Source organism: Salvelinus namaycush, chromosome 26 (genome assembly GCF_016432855.1).
Source record: "Salvelinus namaycush isolate Seneca chromosome 26, SaNama_1.0, whole genome shotgun sequence".
Lineage (NCBI taxonomy): Eukaryota > Metazoa > Chordata > Actinopteri > Salmoniformes > Salmonidae > Salvelinus > Salvelinus namaycush.
Window position 1 is genome coordinate 29803253 of NC_052332.1, and position 14321 is coordinate 29817573.

Sequence of the window (14321 nt, forward strand, 5' to 3'; positions counted from 1 at the left end):
TGCTCATAAAAGATTACATGATCTCCTCTGCTGACTCTCTCCGGTTGCTTCCTCCAGCCTGTATTTTTATTATCTGTCACATCTGCACTAAAACACAAAGCCTTTCAATGCTGTGTCCAATAAGATAGTGTTTTGTCTTTGGACCGGTCTTTTGATGAGTCTCAGTGCAATAAAATACTCAAATTACAAATCAGTTGACTTACATTTCAACAGAGCCGGAGTCGTCCGGGTCTCAGCCAGAAGAGGGGGGTGTTTCAGTTCGTTCCAGACGCAGGCTGATGCAGGAGGAGTGGACAGAAGACAACCAGACACTGGACCTTCCTAGACCAGGTGAGTCAGCCTCACAGCCCCACACCTCTCTCCCACCTCCACCTCCACTGAAGGACCCTGATCCCCATTCTAGACAAAAGTGTATGTTCCCTACCATGTCCTTTGGCACACAGCTTTATATGATTGTCTCCTCAGAGAATAACAGCTGACAGGGACCATTCAAACGGTATAGTATCTCTGTACTCAATAGTCTTCTCCTTAGCGTTAGCTGATTAAGTACAGATTCCATAGGAGCCCTACAAGTCCTGAAGACACATCGATGCACAAACTGTCTGTTGACTAAATATTTATTTCCCAAATTGTGTGGAACACTTGAGGGGGCTCCAGGAGTGTCTAAGCTGTGTAGATGTGACTTAGTGTGTTAATGTGTGTGTGTTTTGGGAAGGCGGTTAGTGAGGGTATGCTGTGTGTATGCTGGTGAACCTTGGCTCTCCCTTGCGGGCTAACTGAAAAGGTAATGTGGGCCGAGGCAGCAGTGAAGTGGTTATCAGGAATCTGTGCTCTGTAAACTGTGCGTCTCAAACTTGGCTGCCGGGCCAGAGGAAAGGTTCTGTCTGGAGGGGTTAGAGCGCCATGCCAGACTTGTGCAATGGAAGAATCAAGGAAATATAAAAACAGTAAGTTAACACAGTGGAGGACATGGGGTAGAAGACAGCTAGGGAGATCTCTGCAGCAGGACAACAGGACTGAGCAATGCACAGTGTAGTGATTTCAGTCTGCGATATGAAAATTTATGAACTGCATTAGATACCACTATCTCCCTGAGGACACCTGCCCCAATCGTTCTAGATTTACACTTGGCAGAAGAGAACTATTAATGCAATATGTGCACCTGCAATAGAAATAAGCAAGCACTTGATATGTGGTCTTTCTGTTACAAACAGACCTCCCTCAGTATCTTAAGGACACAACTCCCCTATGGGTCATAAGGTAAATGCAGGTCGTAGAACAAGAGGCTGATGGATCTGTGGGCAGGTAGATGACATTAGGTCTTTCAGAGCTGCACTACTCCTAGGCTACAGAGCACAGGGCAGGCTACTCATCTTTATCTTCACGTAAATCCCCTATTCTCTGTTTACTGTAACTGCTAATGATTACATAATCCAAACGGCCAGCTCAGACAGACCTCTAGGAATATTATCTTGGGGATAGCGGAAGTGAGGTTTCAGTACCCCCTACCCCTTATCTCCCGCGGTTTTCCCGTCTATTGCTATATCTCACTTTATTTCTCCCTCTCTCAATCGCTCCCTCTCTTTCTCTCTCCAACCCCCCGCTGTGTAACAAGACGGAGATGGCAGCGTCTGCCTTCAGTCGAGAACCCTTTGAGGCCAGCGTTGCTAAGCAACTGAATGCTACATTTTGAAACCCAGATAATTCTGTCTTTCAAGCATTCAAAGTGCCGAGGCAGAATGAACAACCAGATCGAGCTAAAAATAGACCGGGGGGAGAAGATAAGCCCATGCATTTTAATAAGGGCTCTATTCAATCCGTATCGTGGAAGTTCAGCGTTACAGTGTGATTGACATATAAAGACAATGTTCCCGTATCAGCGGAGACTGCATTCATGGTAAATGCTGCAGATGTCGGCTCAGTCGGAAATGACCTTTACATTTTTATTGTGCTCTCTGCAACATTTCAACGATCCAGATTGAATAAATAACGATGGCTCGTGTTTTTTATGCATTCGTTTTTTTCAGCAAGCAACAGAGCCAGTCGGTTTGAGGATTCTTTTTCCACAGAGATATTTTAGTGGTTGCAGGAGAGAACTGAAAAAGAGAATCTGATAGATACTCGAATGATATTTCCTTTCAAAAAACCTTGAGTTTTGTCAGGGGAGTAATTTATTATGGGTGTCAAATAAAGCAAATGGCCACTAATGCAACCATTAAACATGGGAGTAGTTGTGTTTTTGTCTGAAGTCTTTGTAAATTGGGGAGAATATCCTTAGCTCCCATCCTGTCTCTCTGGAATCCTTGTTCTCTCTGAGTTCACATTGGTTCCTGATGATGACTTAAAGGTCCTAGGTTAAGGGTGGAGATCACTCACCGACAGCTCTGTGTGTGGTTGAACATAAAATGTGGCTCACAGCTACCCGTCTTCATTTCAGATAGGGTATTAGTGGTGGCATTCTAATTGTTTTACTGCAGTAGTTTCCTTTGTTTCCCAGGCCACCAACATAACATTGAGACTTGACGCTTTAAGACGATGGATAGTTCCATGTGATGTGTCTGAACCGGTGGAGTAATCTCCTGTGAGGGACTAAAGCTTATTGATTGTTCTCCCACTGTAGGTCTCCTGAGGATTTCTCAAATTATTTCAGCCAGTGTTTTGTCAGATGAAGGATGGTTATTGAGGTTTGGTGAGATTTGTGTGGTTGGATTGGCTTGGACTATTTTTGCTCTTGTCGGCCTTTCGTAACTATGTCATAAAATCAAAGAAATGTTTTGATTCGGGATAAAAAAATGCAAGGTTGTTGTAGTGAGGGCCTCTCAAGTGGTGCAGCCGTCTAAGGCACTGCATCGCAGTGCTTGAGGCATCACTACAGCCCCGGGTTCGATCCCAGGCTGTGTTAGAGCCGGCCGTGACCTGGAGACACATGAGGCGGCACACAATTGGCCCAGTGTCGTCCGGGATAGGGGAGGGTTTGGCCGGCCGGGATTTCCCATCGTGCTCTAGCGACTCCTTGTGGCGGGCCAGGCGCCTGCAAGCTGATAACAGTCACCAGTTGTACAGTGTTTCCTCCGACACATTGGTGCGGCTGGCTTCCGGGTTAATTGAGCAATGTGTCAACAAGCAGTGCAGATTGGCCCCATCGCCTCTCCTTAGTCTGTATGTGAGTTGCAGCGATGGCACAAGACTGTAACTATCAATTGGATACCATGAAAAAGGGGTTAAAAAAAGGTTGTTGTAGTGGTTTCAGTCTATGTAGTGGTGCTGTTTCTGTTGGTGCGTGAGACTACTTTACTCTGTGTTTCATTCAATACCTTAGCTTGACTCCAAGATACCCTGCAGCTTTTTCAATCAATAACATCTCTTTCTTTCCTTCCCTCTGCCTGCCATTAGGTCACACTCTTAAGTCCCTTGCGGCAGAGTGACTCAAGTGGAGATCATCTCACAGCTTTAGCGGTTTAATTTAGTTGGGGGTTCACTTTTAATCCAGACTGATATGGCATTAAACACACGCTCAAGCATACTTATGGGTTCGCACACGCAGGAACACACACAGATTACATCACATGTCCATTTTGAACCCTTCTCTAGTTACTTGATTGGATCAGCAATTAAATTAATTAAGATCAAGCCCATTCACTGTGTGAATAAAGATAAGATCTAGTGTCTCAGAGAGAGATCTATGCAGGTTTGCATTTATTGTCATGAATCTTGCCCTTGAGGCAGCTCTGCAGAGGGGTCACTAGCTGTCATAGCCACTAAGCCACAAAATCTGATTTAAACCTAACCCTAACCTTAACCACACTGCTAACCCTAATGCCTAATGCCTAACCCCAACTTTAAATTAAGACCAAAAAGCGAATTTTTTGTTTTCATGAATTTCTAAGATAATATAGCCAATTTTGCAGAAATCTCTCAGTTCTGCCTCATGGGTAAGATTAATGACAATAAACATCACCCTGTGAGATCTATAGGAGACCAGGCACACAGAGATGTAACACTAGTAGATGTAATGAGAGGGTGTGTGGTGCAGAGCGGAGCCTGTGATGCCAGAGAAGAAACACGTGAACGCTGCTGCAGCTCCACGCCCTGCCCTCGCCCCGCCCCCCAGGCTGTATATTTTATGAGAGCTGATTATGTCCTATGTCCAGTATTGGAAGCCAAGCTCAGATATAGTAAATCATCTTATGGCTGGTCTAGTCAATCAGCAGTCCTGTGACAAAAGCCTAGTAAAGGGAACAGAGGATGAGCATCCTCACAAATACAATTCATAGCCAACACTGTCTCGTATGCTTTCGCTCTCTCAGACCTCTCCTGAGGGTTGGCAAGGAAAAATACATATTTTTAGAAATTTCTCTCCAGAGCTGCCTGTCATTTCTCTTTTTTTCATATTTCATAAGCCAATAGCATGGTAAACACACATTCCCCTCCCTCCCCCTTTCTCACCATTCGTGCAGCCGTCATTGGCTTCCCACTGCCGCCCGTCAACAAACCACAGTCCCCAGGGAGAGGGTCTCCATGGCAACTGCTTTCACCGAAGCAACCCATCAAAACGTTCATCTGAGCCGCGTGTTTCAGCACGGCATTTACATAGACACGTTCAACTGGGGCCTTGTGTATTGGGGGCTAGATGTCCTGGGGACCTGGGGAAGGATCCAGATCTGGCCTGCTTTCCAAAACACAGCTATAGGATAAGGAAAACAGACAATGATAATAATACCACAACTACAGCACAGATGTCCTCACACTGATAAGATACAGATGTGTACCCACGTTCTTTAGTGAGATGCTGCCTCACTCTTTCTTATGATAATCTGACAGAAAGTTGACATGCTAAGCTGGGATGGTTTAGTGAACAGGTCCTGCCCCAGTGCAACAGCTGGCCAGAAAATAAAACAAGCTCCTTTCCCCACAGTTCTCTGGGAGGTGAAAGTACAAGCCGAGCAGAGGCAGAGAGAGGGACCCTCATCCTCTGAGGCTCAGATTCAGAATGTTGATTACATCACTAGCTGTACATTAGATAACCATATGCTGTACACATACACACACAGTATAGAAGGGCATTGTATAGAAGCACACTGTCATCCTACATACCTCTAGACCATATGGCACCCTCTCCTCTCTGCTTCACACTACAGATTCAAGGATCAAAATCGAATAGCCTTGATCACATGAGAGGTGTGCTCTCCTAATCTACAGGGAGAAGCTTCAGAATGGCATGCTGTCATAGACTTAAAGCACAGCTGATGGCATGTAGTGGGCATACTGTGTAGTATATGTCATGAAGCCTATGTTTGGTAGTGTGTGTCATACATCATGTGATGTGTAGCATGTATATTATAGGAAGTGTGTTTGGTGTAGAATGAGTCGTGCAGCATGCGTCAGACAGCGTGCATTGTGGGACTGGCTGTATAGGCTACCCAGGGCTGCATGCCTCAGAGCAGCAGGTCTATTAATAGGTTTGGGCTCCCCAGTTGTTAAAGTTCATTTTCCCCTGCGTCTGAGTACTGATTTAGCAGCAGTGCCCTGTGCTCTCCAGGCTGCAGCCTCCTCTCCTCTGCTCGTCACGCTGGGGGGAACCGAGGGGAAGCTTTCACTAACACTCTCACATACACCTGAGGACTGGAGGAGCAGGAACCAGCTGTTCCACACACCTCCTCCTCAGAGCTCTGCTCCTCTGCTCCTCTCTCTACACGGCCCAGGGGGGCAGCATCTGCTAGCCTGTACAGGTGTCTGGCTGCTTGGAGGGAGCAATTCCAGGCGGATAAGTATGATTTCTTGGAGTCTGAGCCAGGTCATAGACTTTGTTTTTACACTGCTGCTACTCGCTGTTTATTATCTATGCATAGTCAATTTACCCCTACGACTAACCTGTACCCCCACACATTGACTCGATACCGGTGCCCCCTGTATATAGCCTCATTATTGTTATTTTATTGTGTTACTTTTTTGATTTTTTACTTTAGTTTATTTAGTAAATATTTTCTTTACTATATTTTCTTAAAACTGCATTGTTGGTTAAGGGCTTGTAAGTAAGCATTTCACGGTAAAGTCTAAAACTGTTGTATTCGGCACATGTGACAAACACAATTTAATTTGATATAGCATTGTACTCCTTCAGAAAGGATTGGACCTGGAAAGCAATTTGGTGAAATTGTCATTCATTCTTCCAGAAGGCCTGCTGTGTTATTACGGTGCTTGTATCTGTCCTTTGCGATAAGAAGGATGATGATATAGGGACAGGAAAGCAATGTTATTACAAACCAATGTGGCAGCTTGATGACTGTGTTCTGCTTTTGGTCTTGAGCGGCATGACATTCATTTAGTCAGATTAGCGCAAGACTCTGATTTACTTCCCCCTCTGCTGTTGTTGTTGACTATCCTTTTCCACCTCCATTCTCTCTCTCTCTCTCTCTATCTATCTATCTATCTATCTATCTATCTATTTTTCTATCTATCTCTCTATCTATCTATCTCTCGACAGAGAGAGGTAGGATCTGTGTCTAACTGTGTTGTACTGTTACCTCTCTCCCCGAGCCATCCATGAGTTTCCAGAAGATATCTTCACCAAGGAGGAGCTGAAAGGAGGAGCAGTGCTGTTACATGTGCTGTGTGTGAGTGTCCCATAACACACAACGCAGAAAACACACCTGTTTAACACACCTCACAAAACAACCATGATACCATGATACTGCAGTTTTGCAGCCACACCCTTAGTGCAATACCATCTGTTCAGATGCTTCATAATATCATTTATCTGCCAATCAGAGTGAAGTACACCTGCCTAAATGAACTGAATAACTTAAACACTTCCTTATCACATCCTTACAGATTGTATCTCTATTTTCATCTCTCGCTGTACCTTTTAGGCTATCTACATGTTCTACGCTCTTGCTATTGTCTGTGATGACTACTTTGTCCCTTCCCTGGAGAAAATATCAGAGGTGAGAAAACCAACAACACCAATTAGCGTACAGGATACAGGAAGAAGGAGGCACCATGTGCTGCTTTTTATCTCTACATTATTACTACTTTTAGTTGACACATTTAAAATATAAACTTTGTGCAAGACAGGCTGAAGAGGATTTCTGTTATCATGTATTTCTACAAAGACATAGTGCTTCTTGATCATGTATTATGATTGTGCGAGAATGTTCCCCTTGTCTCTGTCCCTGTCAGAACCTGCAGCTCAGTGAGGATGTGGCAGGGGCAACCTTCATGGCTGCAGGAAGCTCAGCACCAGAGCTCTTTACCTCTCTCATTGGTCAGTTCTTAATCACTCTGTATTTCACCTCATATTTCCTGATATCAGTGGCCAATATTGTGTCAATGAACACTATACATTATGCCCAACACTGACTGATATAAATGGCCCATAACTTTCACCATCTTGCCATGGATCTTCAATCCATCCAAATGAACATGTTTGTGTATCATGTAATGTCACAGATATCCATATGATGTCAGCAGAGTCAATATGAATGGTCTTTCATTCTACATCAACGTATAGAACACATTGGGATAACCGTTGGTTTCATCCACTAAAATGTAATTGTCACTACAGCCCCTCCCACACCTCTCTTTCCATCTCAGGTGTGTTCATCACTAAAGGAGACGTGGGGGTCGGCACCATCGTGGGTTCAGCTGTCTTCAACATCCTGGTCATCATTGGTGTTTGTGGCATCTTTGCGGGCCAGGTAGAGACCTGTCAGAGACTACACACCTTTATGGTCTTAACAGTGTAGCTAGCCATGGCTGAAGAGCTCATGAATACATGGAAACGTATTTTAGAAATGATTCTACACATGCACTGGCTGAGTGAACCTGAGGACTTCACCTTGATTTAGCTGTGTGTTGGTTGTCTGTTAGTGGAATCTCTCTCTGTGTGGCTCCTCCCCCTCTGCAGACGGTGGTTCTGACGTGGTGGTCTCTGTTCAGGGACTCCACCTACTACATCTTCTCTGTGCTGGCTCTCATCCTGGTGAGGCAGACAAGGGAGGGAGGAGGGGAAATTAAGACCACACAATCAAATGCATTTAGAGACCAGTATACAGTAGCTTACTTGTGCTCTACAATTACAGTGCTGTATAATCTGCCTGTACATAGTGAAATGATGGCATGAAATGCAGCTGTGACTATTTTAATGTGTTAACTTTCTCTTTGTAGGTTATATACGATGCAAAAGTTGTCTGGTGAGTTTTATCATGATTAATGCTGCCAAAAGTCTCAATGTTACACGTCAGAATTGTAAAAGTACAGTAAAATAGCAGTTTGCCGGTTTTAGGTGGTAGTTGAACTGTTTACTGGTTTTAGGTGGTAATTGAACTGTTTACTGGTTTTAGGTGGTAATTGAACTGTTTACTGGTTTTAGGTGGTAGTTGAACTGTTTACTGGTTTTAGGTGGTAATTGAACTGTTTACTGGTTTTAGGTGGTAGTTGAACTGTTTACTGGTTTTAGGTGGTAATTGAACTGTTTACTGGTTTTAGGTGGTAATTGAACTGTTTACTGGTTTTAGGTGGTAGTTGAACTGTTTACTGGTTTTAGGTGGTAATTGAACTGTTTACTGGTTTTAGGTGGTAGTTGAACTGTTTACTGGTTTTAGGTGGTAATTGAACTGTTTACTGGTTTTAGGTGGTAATTGAACTGTTTACTGGTTTTAGGTGGTAGTTGAACTGTTTACTGGTTTTAGGTGGTAGTTGAGCTGTTTACTGGTTTTAGGTGGTAATTGAACTGTTTACTGGTTTTAGGTGGTAGTTGAACTGTTTACTGGTTTTAGGTGGTAATTGAACTGTTTACTGGTTTTAGGTGGTAGTTGAACTGTTTACTGGTTTTAGGTGGTAGTTGAACTGTTTACTGGTTTTAGGTGGTAATTGAACTGTTTACTGGTTGTAGGTGGTAATTGAACTGTTTACTGGTTTTAGGTGGTAGTTGAACTGTTTACTGGTTTTAGGTGGTAGTTGAACTGTGTATTTCTCTAATTGAACTGTTTACTGGTTTTAAGTGGTAGTTGAACTGTGTATTTCTCTGATTGAACAGTTTACTGGTTTTAGGTTGTAGTTGAACTGTGTATTTCTCTAATTGAAATGTTTACTGGTTTTAGGTGGTAGTTGAACTGTGTATTTCTTTGATTGAACTGTTTAATGGTTTTAAGTGGTAGTTGAACTGTTTACAGGTTTTAGGTGGTAGTTGAACTGTGTATTTCTCTGATTGAGCTGTTTACTGGTTTTAAGTGGTAGTTGAACTGTTTACTGGTTTTAGGTGGTAGTTGAACTGTGTATTTCTCTAATTGAACTGTTTACTGGTTTTAGGTGGTAGTTGAACTGTTTACTGGTTTTAGGTGGTAGTTGAACTGTGTATTTCTCTGATTGTAGGTGGGAGGCCGTGCTCCTAATGACCATGTATGGAGTTTACATTCTTATCATGAAGTGAGTATGCTGAAACACCTCTCACAAGAGTCCTAAATCCACAGAGCATGTAGCTAGTGTCTGCTTGTGCTATGTTTCTCATATGACAGCTGTTTTGTGGTTTCAGGTTCAACTCCCAGATCAGGGGATGTGTGCAACGTCGGTTTGGGGGCCCGGGTCAGTGCTGCCTTGTCAGTGAGGGACTCAGAGATGAGGAGATGGCAGAGGACGGACTCACCTGTAACACCAACATGGTGCTGCTCAGGAAAGGTCTGGATTGGAGCTCCTTACAGCTCTCACTGTCTGAGTGTTAGAAGCTGTGGCTGTTATTGATTTGTTGTGCTCATTACAAGTCTCACAGTGCATTATAACCTCATCATAATGCATTATACCTGCCTATTGGCTTTAGGTAAAGTGTTACTCCTCTTCCCATCCCTCCCTCACCCTGCAGGACAACCCCAGGGTCAGGAGTCTCCTCCGGTGGTGATGGTGGACGAGCTCCTGATCCTCAACCCCCACCAGCTGTCCTTCTCCGAGGCCGGCCTGCGCATAATGATCAGCCCCCACTTCTCCCCTCGCACCAGGCTCACCATGGCAGGCCGTGTGCTCATCAGTGAGGTATTGGACTCAGACTGGAGGAACATCAACAAGGGGCTACATTAGCCACTATGGAGTACTAATGTGCACTCTCACTCTCTCTCACTCTCTCTCTCTCTTTCCCACACAGAGACAGAGATTGATCAGGAGTCCCAACAGCCAGCTGGACGGGGAGGCCAGCCCAGCGGCAGGGGGCACCCCTCTAAAGGGGTTGGGCTCTGGAGGTCTGGAGAATGGGGGCAGTGTGGAGAAGCAGACCCCTGACAGGGCCAGGGTAGGGGATGCAGGGGCAGAGAAGCCAGGAGCGGAGGGCTGTCACACTGAGGAAGAGGAGGATGATGATGATGGGCCATTCAGGCCTCTGCATTGGCCAGGTGATATAACAAAATCTGAAAATACTCTGGATACATTCAGTAACATTGTAAAATGTGGGGTAGGTGCAACATAAGACAAAACCAATTACAAGGGTTTGAAGTATCTCTAAGTGGCCACTCGCCTCTCTAAAGTGTGCACAGTTCCAACGCAATTTCAATGCACTTTTATGACTATAAAGTGTTTTTTTTTTAGCTCTCCTAGCTGTGAGAAACTAGAACAAGCACACTTGTAGTAGTTGAATTTGGAACACAACCCTGCATCGCCGCCATCACACAATTACGGTTGTTGTTTACGCAATCCAAAAACGGTCCATTACAAATCGCAACCTGGGTCAGGTGGGCATGATTTGAAGGCATGTTCTATTGACAACATGACTTAGTTATGAAATATGATCTTGTTAGGCTTGTGTTAGGCTTTCACAAGGCCTAACAAAACAGATGGTAATTTTGGTTCTCATAGAAAGGAGTCATGAGTGCAGTCAGGTGTGTGTGCAACGGTAAATTTGCTTCACAATACTGTTCAGAAAAACCACGGGTATGACGCCGTGTAATCTTGTAACTCTACATCAAACATAGTGATCATAAACGTTGACACGGTATATGACATGAGTTTTAGGATTTGAACATGTGAAGTACACATTTGGACTCACAGGTGTTTGGATTGCTTTTCTGGCATCAAAGCGGTATTTATTGTAATCCTCAACGCCTCATCTTTCAAAATACATTGAGTCATCTTAATATACAGCATTTCCCTCACTCAGACAACAAAAAATTTGTAAAAGTTGCCCAATTAGCGGGAGGGATGGGAGCAACTTCTTGTTGTGCGCGGTGCTCAAGTTCAGAACAGCTGTCAGTCAAAACCCATACACAGCTGTGAAGCGCAGAGCTAGACCTCTGACATCATGTATAACAGGTTACTGTACAGTCACTGCTTTCCAATTTTAGCGCTTATTAGTGCCCAAATCTGCCATTTTCAACCCGTATACGGGTACGAGTGTAAAAGGCTACAGACAATTTCCCTGACGTTCGCTGAAATTGCATTAGAGGAAAACAAAGTGGGTGTCGGCTCTGGTATGTTCTGGTCTGTGACCGACAGTATATTGTTGTTCATGTGTGTATGGCAGGGGGTTGCTGTGCGCGGGTCAAGTGGCTGATCTCGTGGCCCCTGGGCCTGCTGCTGTACTGCACTGTGCCTAACTGTGTGTACCCACGCTGGCACCGCTGGTTCATGGTCACCTTCGTGGCCTCCACCCTGTGGATAGCCATCTTCTCCTACCTCATGGTGTGGATGGTAAGAACTCACAGCAGAGCCGTAAGGCCATATTGGAACTTCTCCTTGAAATGTTCCAGGAGTTGTAGGATAATATTGAGAGGGTGAGTGTGTGTGGTGTCTCTGATCTAGCTGTGTGTGCCCATTAGGTCACCATCATCAGCTACACACTAGACATCCCAGACTACATCATGGGCATCACCTTCCTGGCAGCGGGCACCAGTGTGCCAGACTGCATGGCCAGCCTCATTGTAGCTCGGCAAGGTACCCGTCATCCTCTCTTTTCAACTTCCTCTCATCTTCAGACTCCTGACCACCCTCTTGACGTCCTGGTGGTGTAGTGTAGACTGCTTTAGTTTGACTTTACTCTCCCTCTCTCCTCAGGTTTGGGGGACATGGCGGTGTCTAACTCCATTGGCAGTAATATCTTTGACATCCTGTTGGGGCTGGGTTTTCCCTGGGCTCTGCGCACTCTGGTGGTGGACAACGGATCATTGGTGGGTTCATTAAAACTCTCTCTCTATGGACATTTAACAATCATCGACATCTGACCACTCTCATCCTTCTCTTCCTCACAGGTCTACATCAATAACAAGGGCCTGGTGTATTCTGTCGTCCTGCTGCTGGCCTCTGTCTTCCTCACAGTAAGTGTGTGTGCATGCGTTCGTGCCACCATCAGTTACTGTTTCACTGGACATCTGGTTCTGAGCATCATTTAACCACATAACACACGTATCACAATTCTATTGGTGTTTCACAATTTTATTGGTGTTTCACTTTTTACAAGTCTTTTCTTACACACCACAAACACAGTATGATCATAGTTTTACTGGTATTTAAGGTTTTTACAAGATATTTGTTATGGACCACAAGCAGGATGGCGGCAGACAAGACAGAGTCTTTCTGGAGCAGGGTGTGGTTCCGGTGTTATGATACTGATGGTTTGTACCATTGTGGCTACCACAGCACCAACTAGTTGTCGGGGATTAAAGTTGTTGACAACTGTAGTATTTTAGCTAAGCCTAACTATAACCCTTTTCCTTACCTATACCTCCATCTCCTAACCTGCCACATTAGTTCTCCTAACCTGCCACATTAGTTCTCCTAACCTGCCACATTAGTTCTCCTAACCTGCCAAGTTAGTTCGCCTAACCTGTCACATTAGTTATCCTAACCTGCCACGTTAGTTATCCTAACCTGCCACGTTAGTTATCCTAACCTGCCACGTTAGTTATCCTAACCTGCCACGTTAGTTATCCTAACCTGCCACGTTAGTTATCCTAACCTGCCACGTTAGTTATCCTAACCTGCCACGTTAGTTATCCTAACCTGCCACGTTAGTTCTCCTAACCTGCCACGTTAGTTCTAACCTGCTACGTTAGTTCTAACCTGCCACGTTAGTTCTCCTAACCTGCCACATTAGTTCTCCTAACCTGCCACATTAGTTCTCCTAACCTGCCACATTAGTTATCCTAACCTGCCACATTTGTTCTCCTAACCTACCAAGTTAGTTCGCCTAACCTGTCACGTTAGTTATCCTAACCTGCCACGTTAGTTCTCCTAACCTGCCACATTAGTTCTCCTAACTTGCCACATTAGTTCTCCTAACGTGCCACATTTGTTCTCCTAACCTACCAAGTTAGTTCGCCTAACCTGTCACGTTAGTTATCCTAACCTGCCACATTAGTTATCCTAACCTGCCACGTTAGTTCTAACCTGCCATGTTAGTTCTCCTAACCTGCCACCTTAGTTCTCCTAACCTGCCACATTAGTTCTCCTAACCTGCCACATTAGTTCTCCTAACCTGCCACATTAGTTATCCTAACCTGCCACGTTAGTTCTAACCTGCCACATTAGTTATCCTAACCTGCCACGTTAGTTCCGCTAACCTGCCACGTTAGTTCTAACCTGCCACATTAGTTCTCCTAACCTGCCACGTTAGTTCTAACCTGCCACGTTAGTTTTAACCTGCCACATTAGTTATCCTAACGTGCCACATTAGTTCTCCTAACCTGTCATGTTAGTTCTCCTAACCTGCTATTTAAACAAACCATCAGTATCACCATACCGGTGCTAGACAAGTTCATTGTGTGGCTCCATCTCTTATGCAATCACCCAGTCATAGCCAAGCTATTCCTTTCTTTACCTCATGCAACTTTTCTTTCCCATTTCCATTAAACCCCTCTCCATCTGCCCATCCCCTGTTCTCTCTTTACCTCCCCCTCTTCCCTTCTTACCTCCCAGGTCATGAGTGTCCATCTGAACCACTGGAAGCTGGACCGCCGTCTGGGCCTGGGGCTGATATTACTCTATGCCATCTTCCTGCTCTGCTCCATCTTCTTTGGGCAGATGTGAGGCTGACGCTGGGGTCGAATGTCAACCCTGATTTGCCTTCCTGTCAGCTGCCACGTCCAGGAGTCCTCTGTCTCCCTGAGATACTCTGTCCTAAAGCCAAAAAAAACAGCCTCAGCTACATCATGCTACAGTTAACATGTGATGTTCCACAAACAGGATATCCTTGGGTGACATTGTACACAAATACACACACACGTTTTACTATCCTTGTGGGGACCTAAAATTTTCCCTAACCCTTGCCCTAATCCTAAATAGCCTTTGTCCACAAGGGAGAATTTTCCTTGTGGGGACTTCCGGATAGTCTCAGTCTCTCTCTCTCA

At 44.7% G+C, this 14321-nt stretch overlaps 1 protein-coding gene across 1 annotated transcript; it reads left to right on the top strand.

Moving 5' to 3' along the window:
• Nucleotides 1–278: 278 nt before the first annotated feature.
• Nucleotides 279–14001, top strand: LOC120021051 (sodium/potassium/calcium exchanger 3-like). Its single transcript, XM_038964701.1, has 16 exons — nucleotides 279–330; nucleotides 6538–6614; nucleotides 6870–6944; nucleotides 7180–7264; nucleotides 7594–7697; nucleotides 7907–7981; nucleotides 8167–8192; nucleotides 9373–9426; nucleotides 9533–9675; nucleotides 9857–10023; nucleotides 10133–10376; nucleotides 11501–11667; nucleotides 11796–11910; nucleotides 12031–12143; nucleotides 12225–12290; nucleotides 13891–14001. Exons 1-16 carry the CDS (start codon nucleotides 279–281, stop codon nucleotides 13999–14001), a joined length of 1674 nt encoding a protein of 557 aa, XP_038820629.1.
• Nucleotides 14002–14321: the final 320 nt, after the last annotated feature.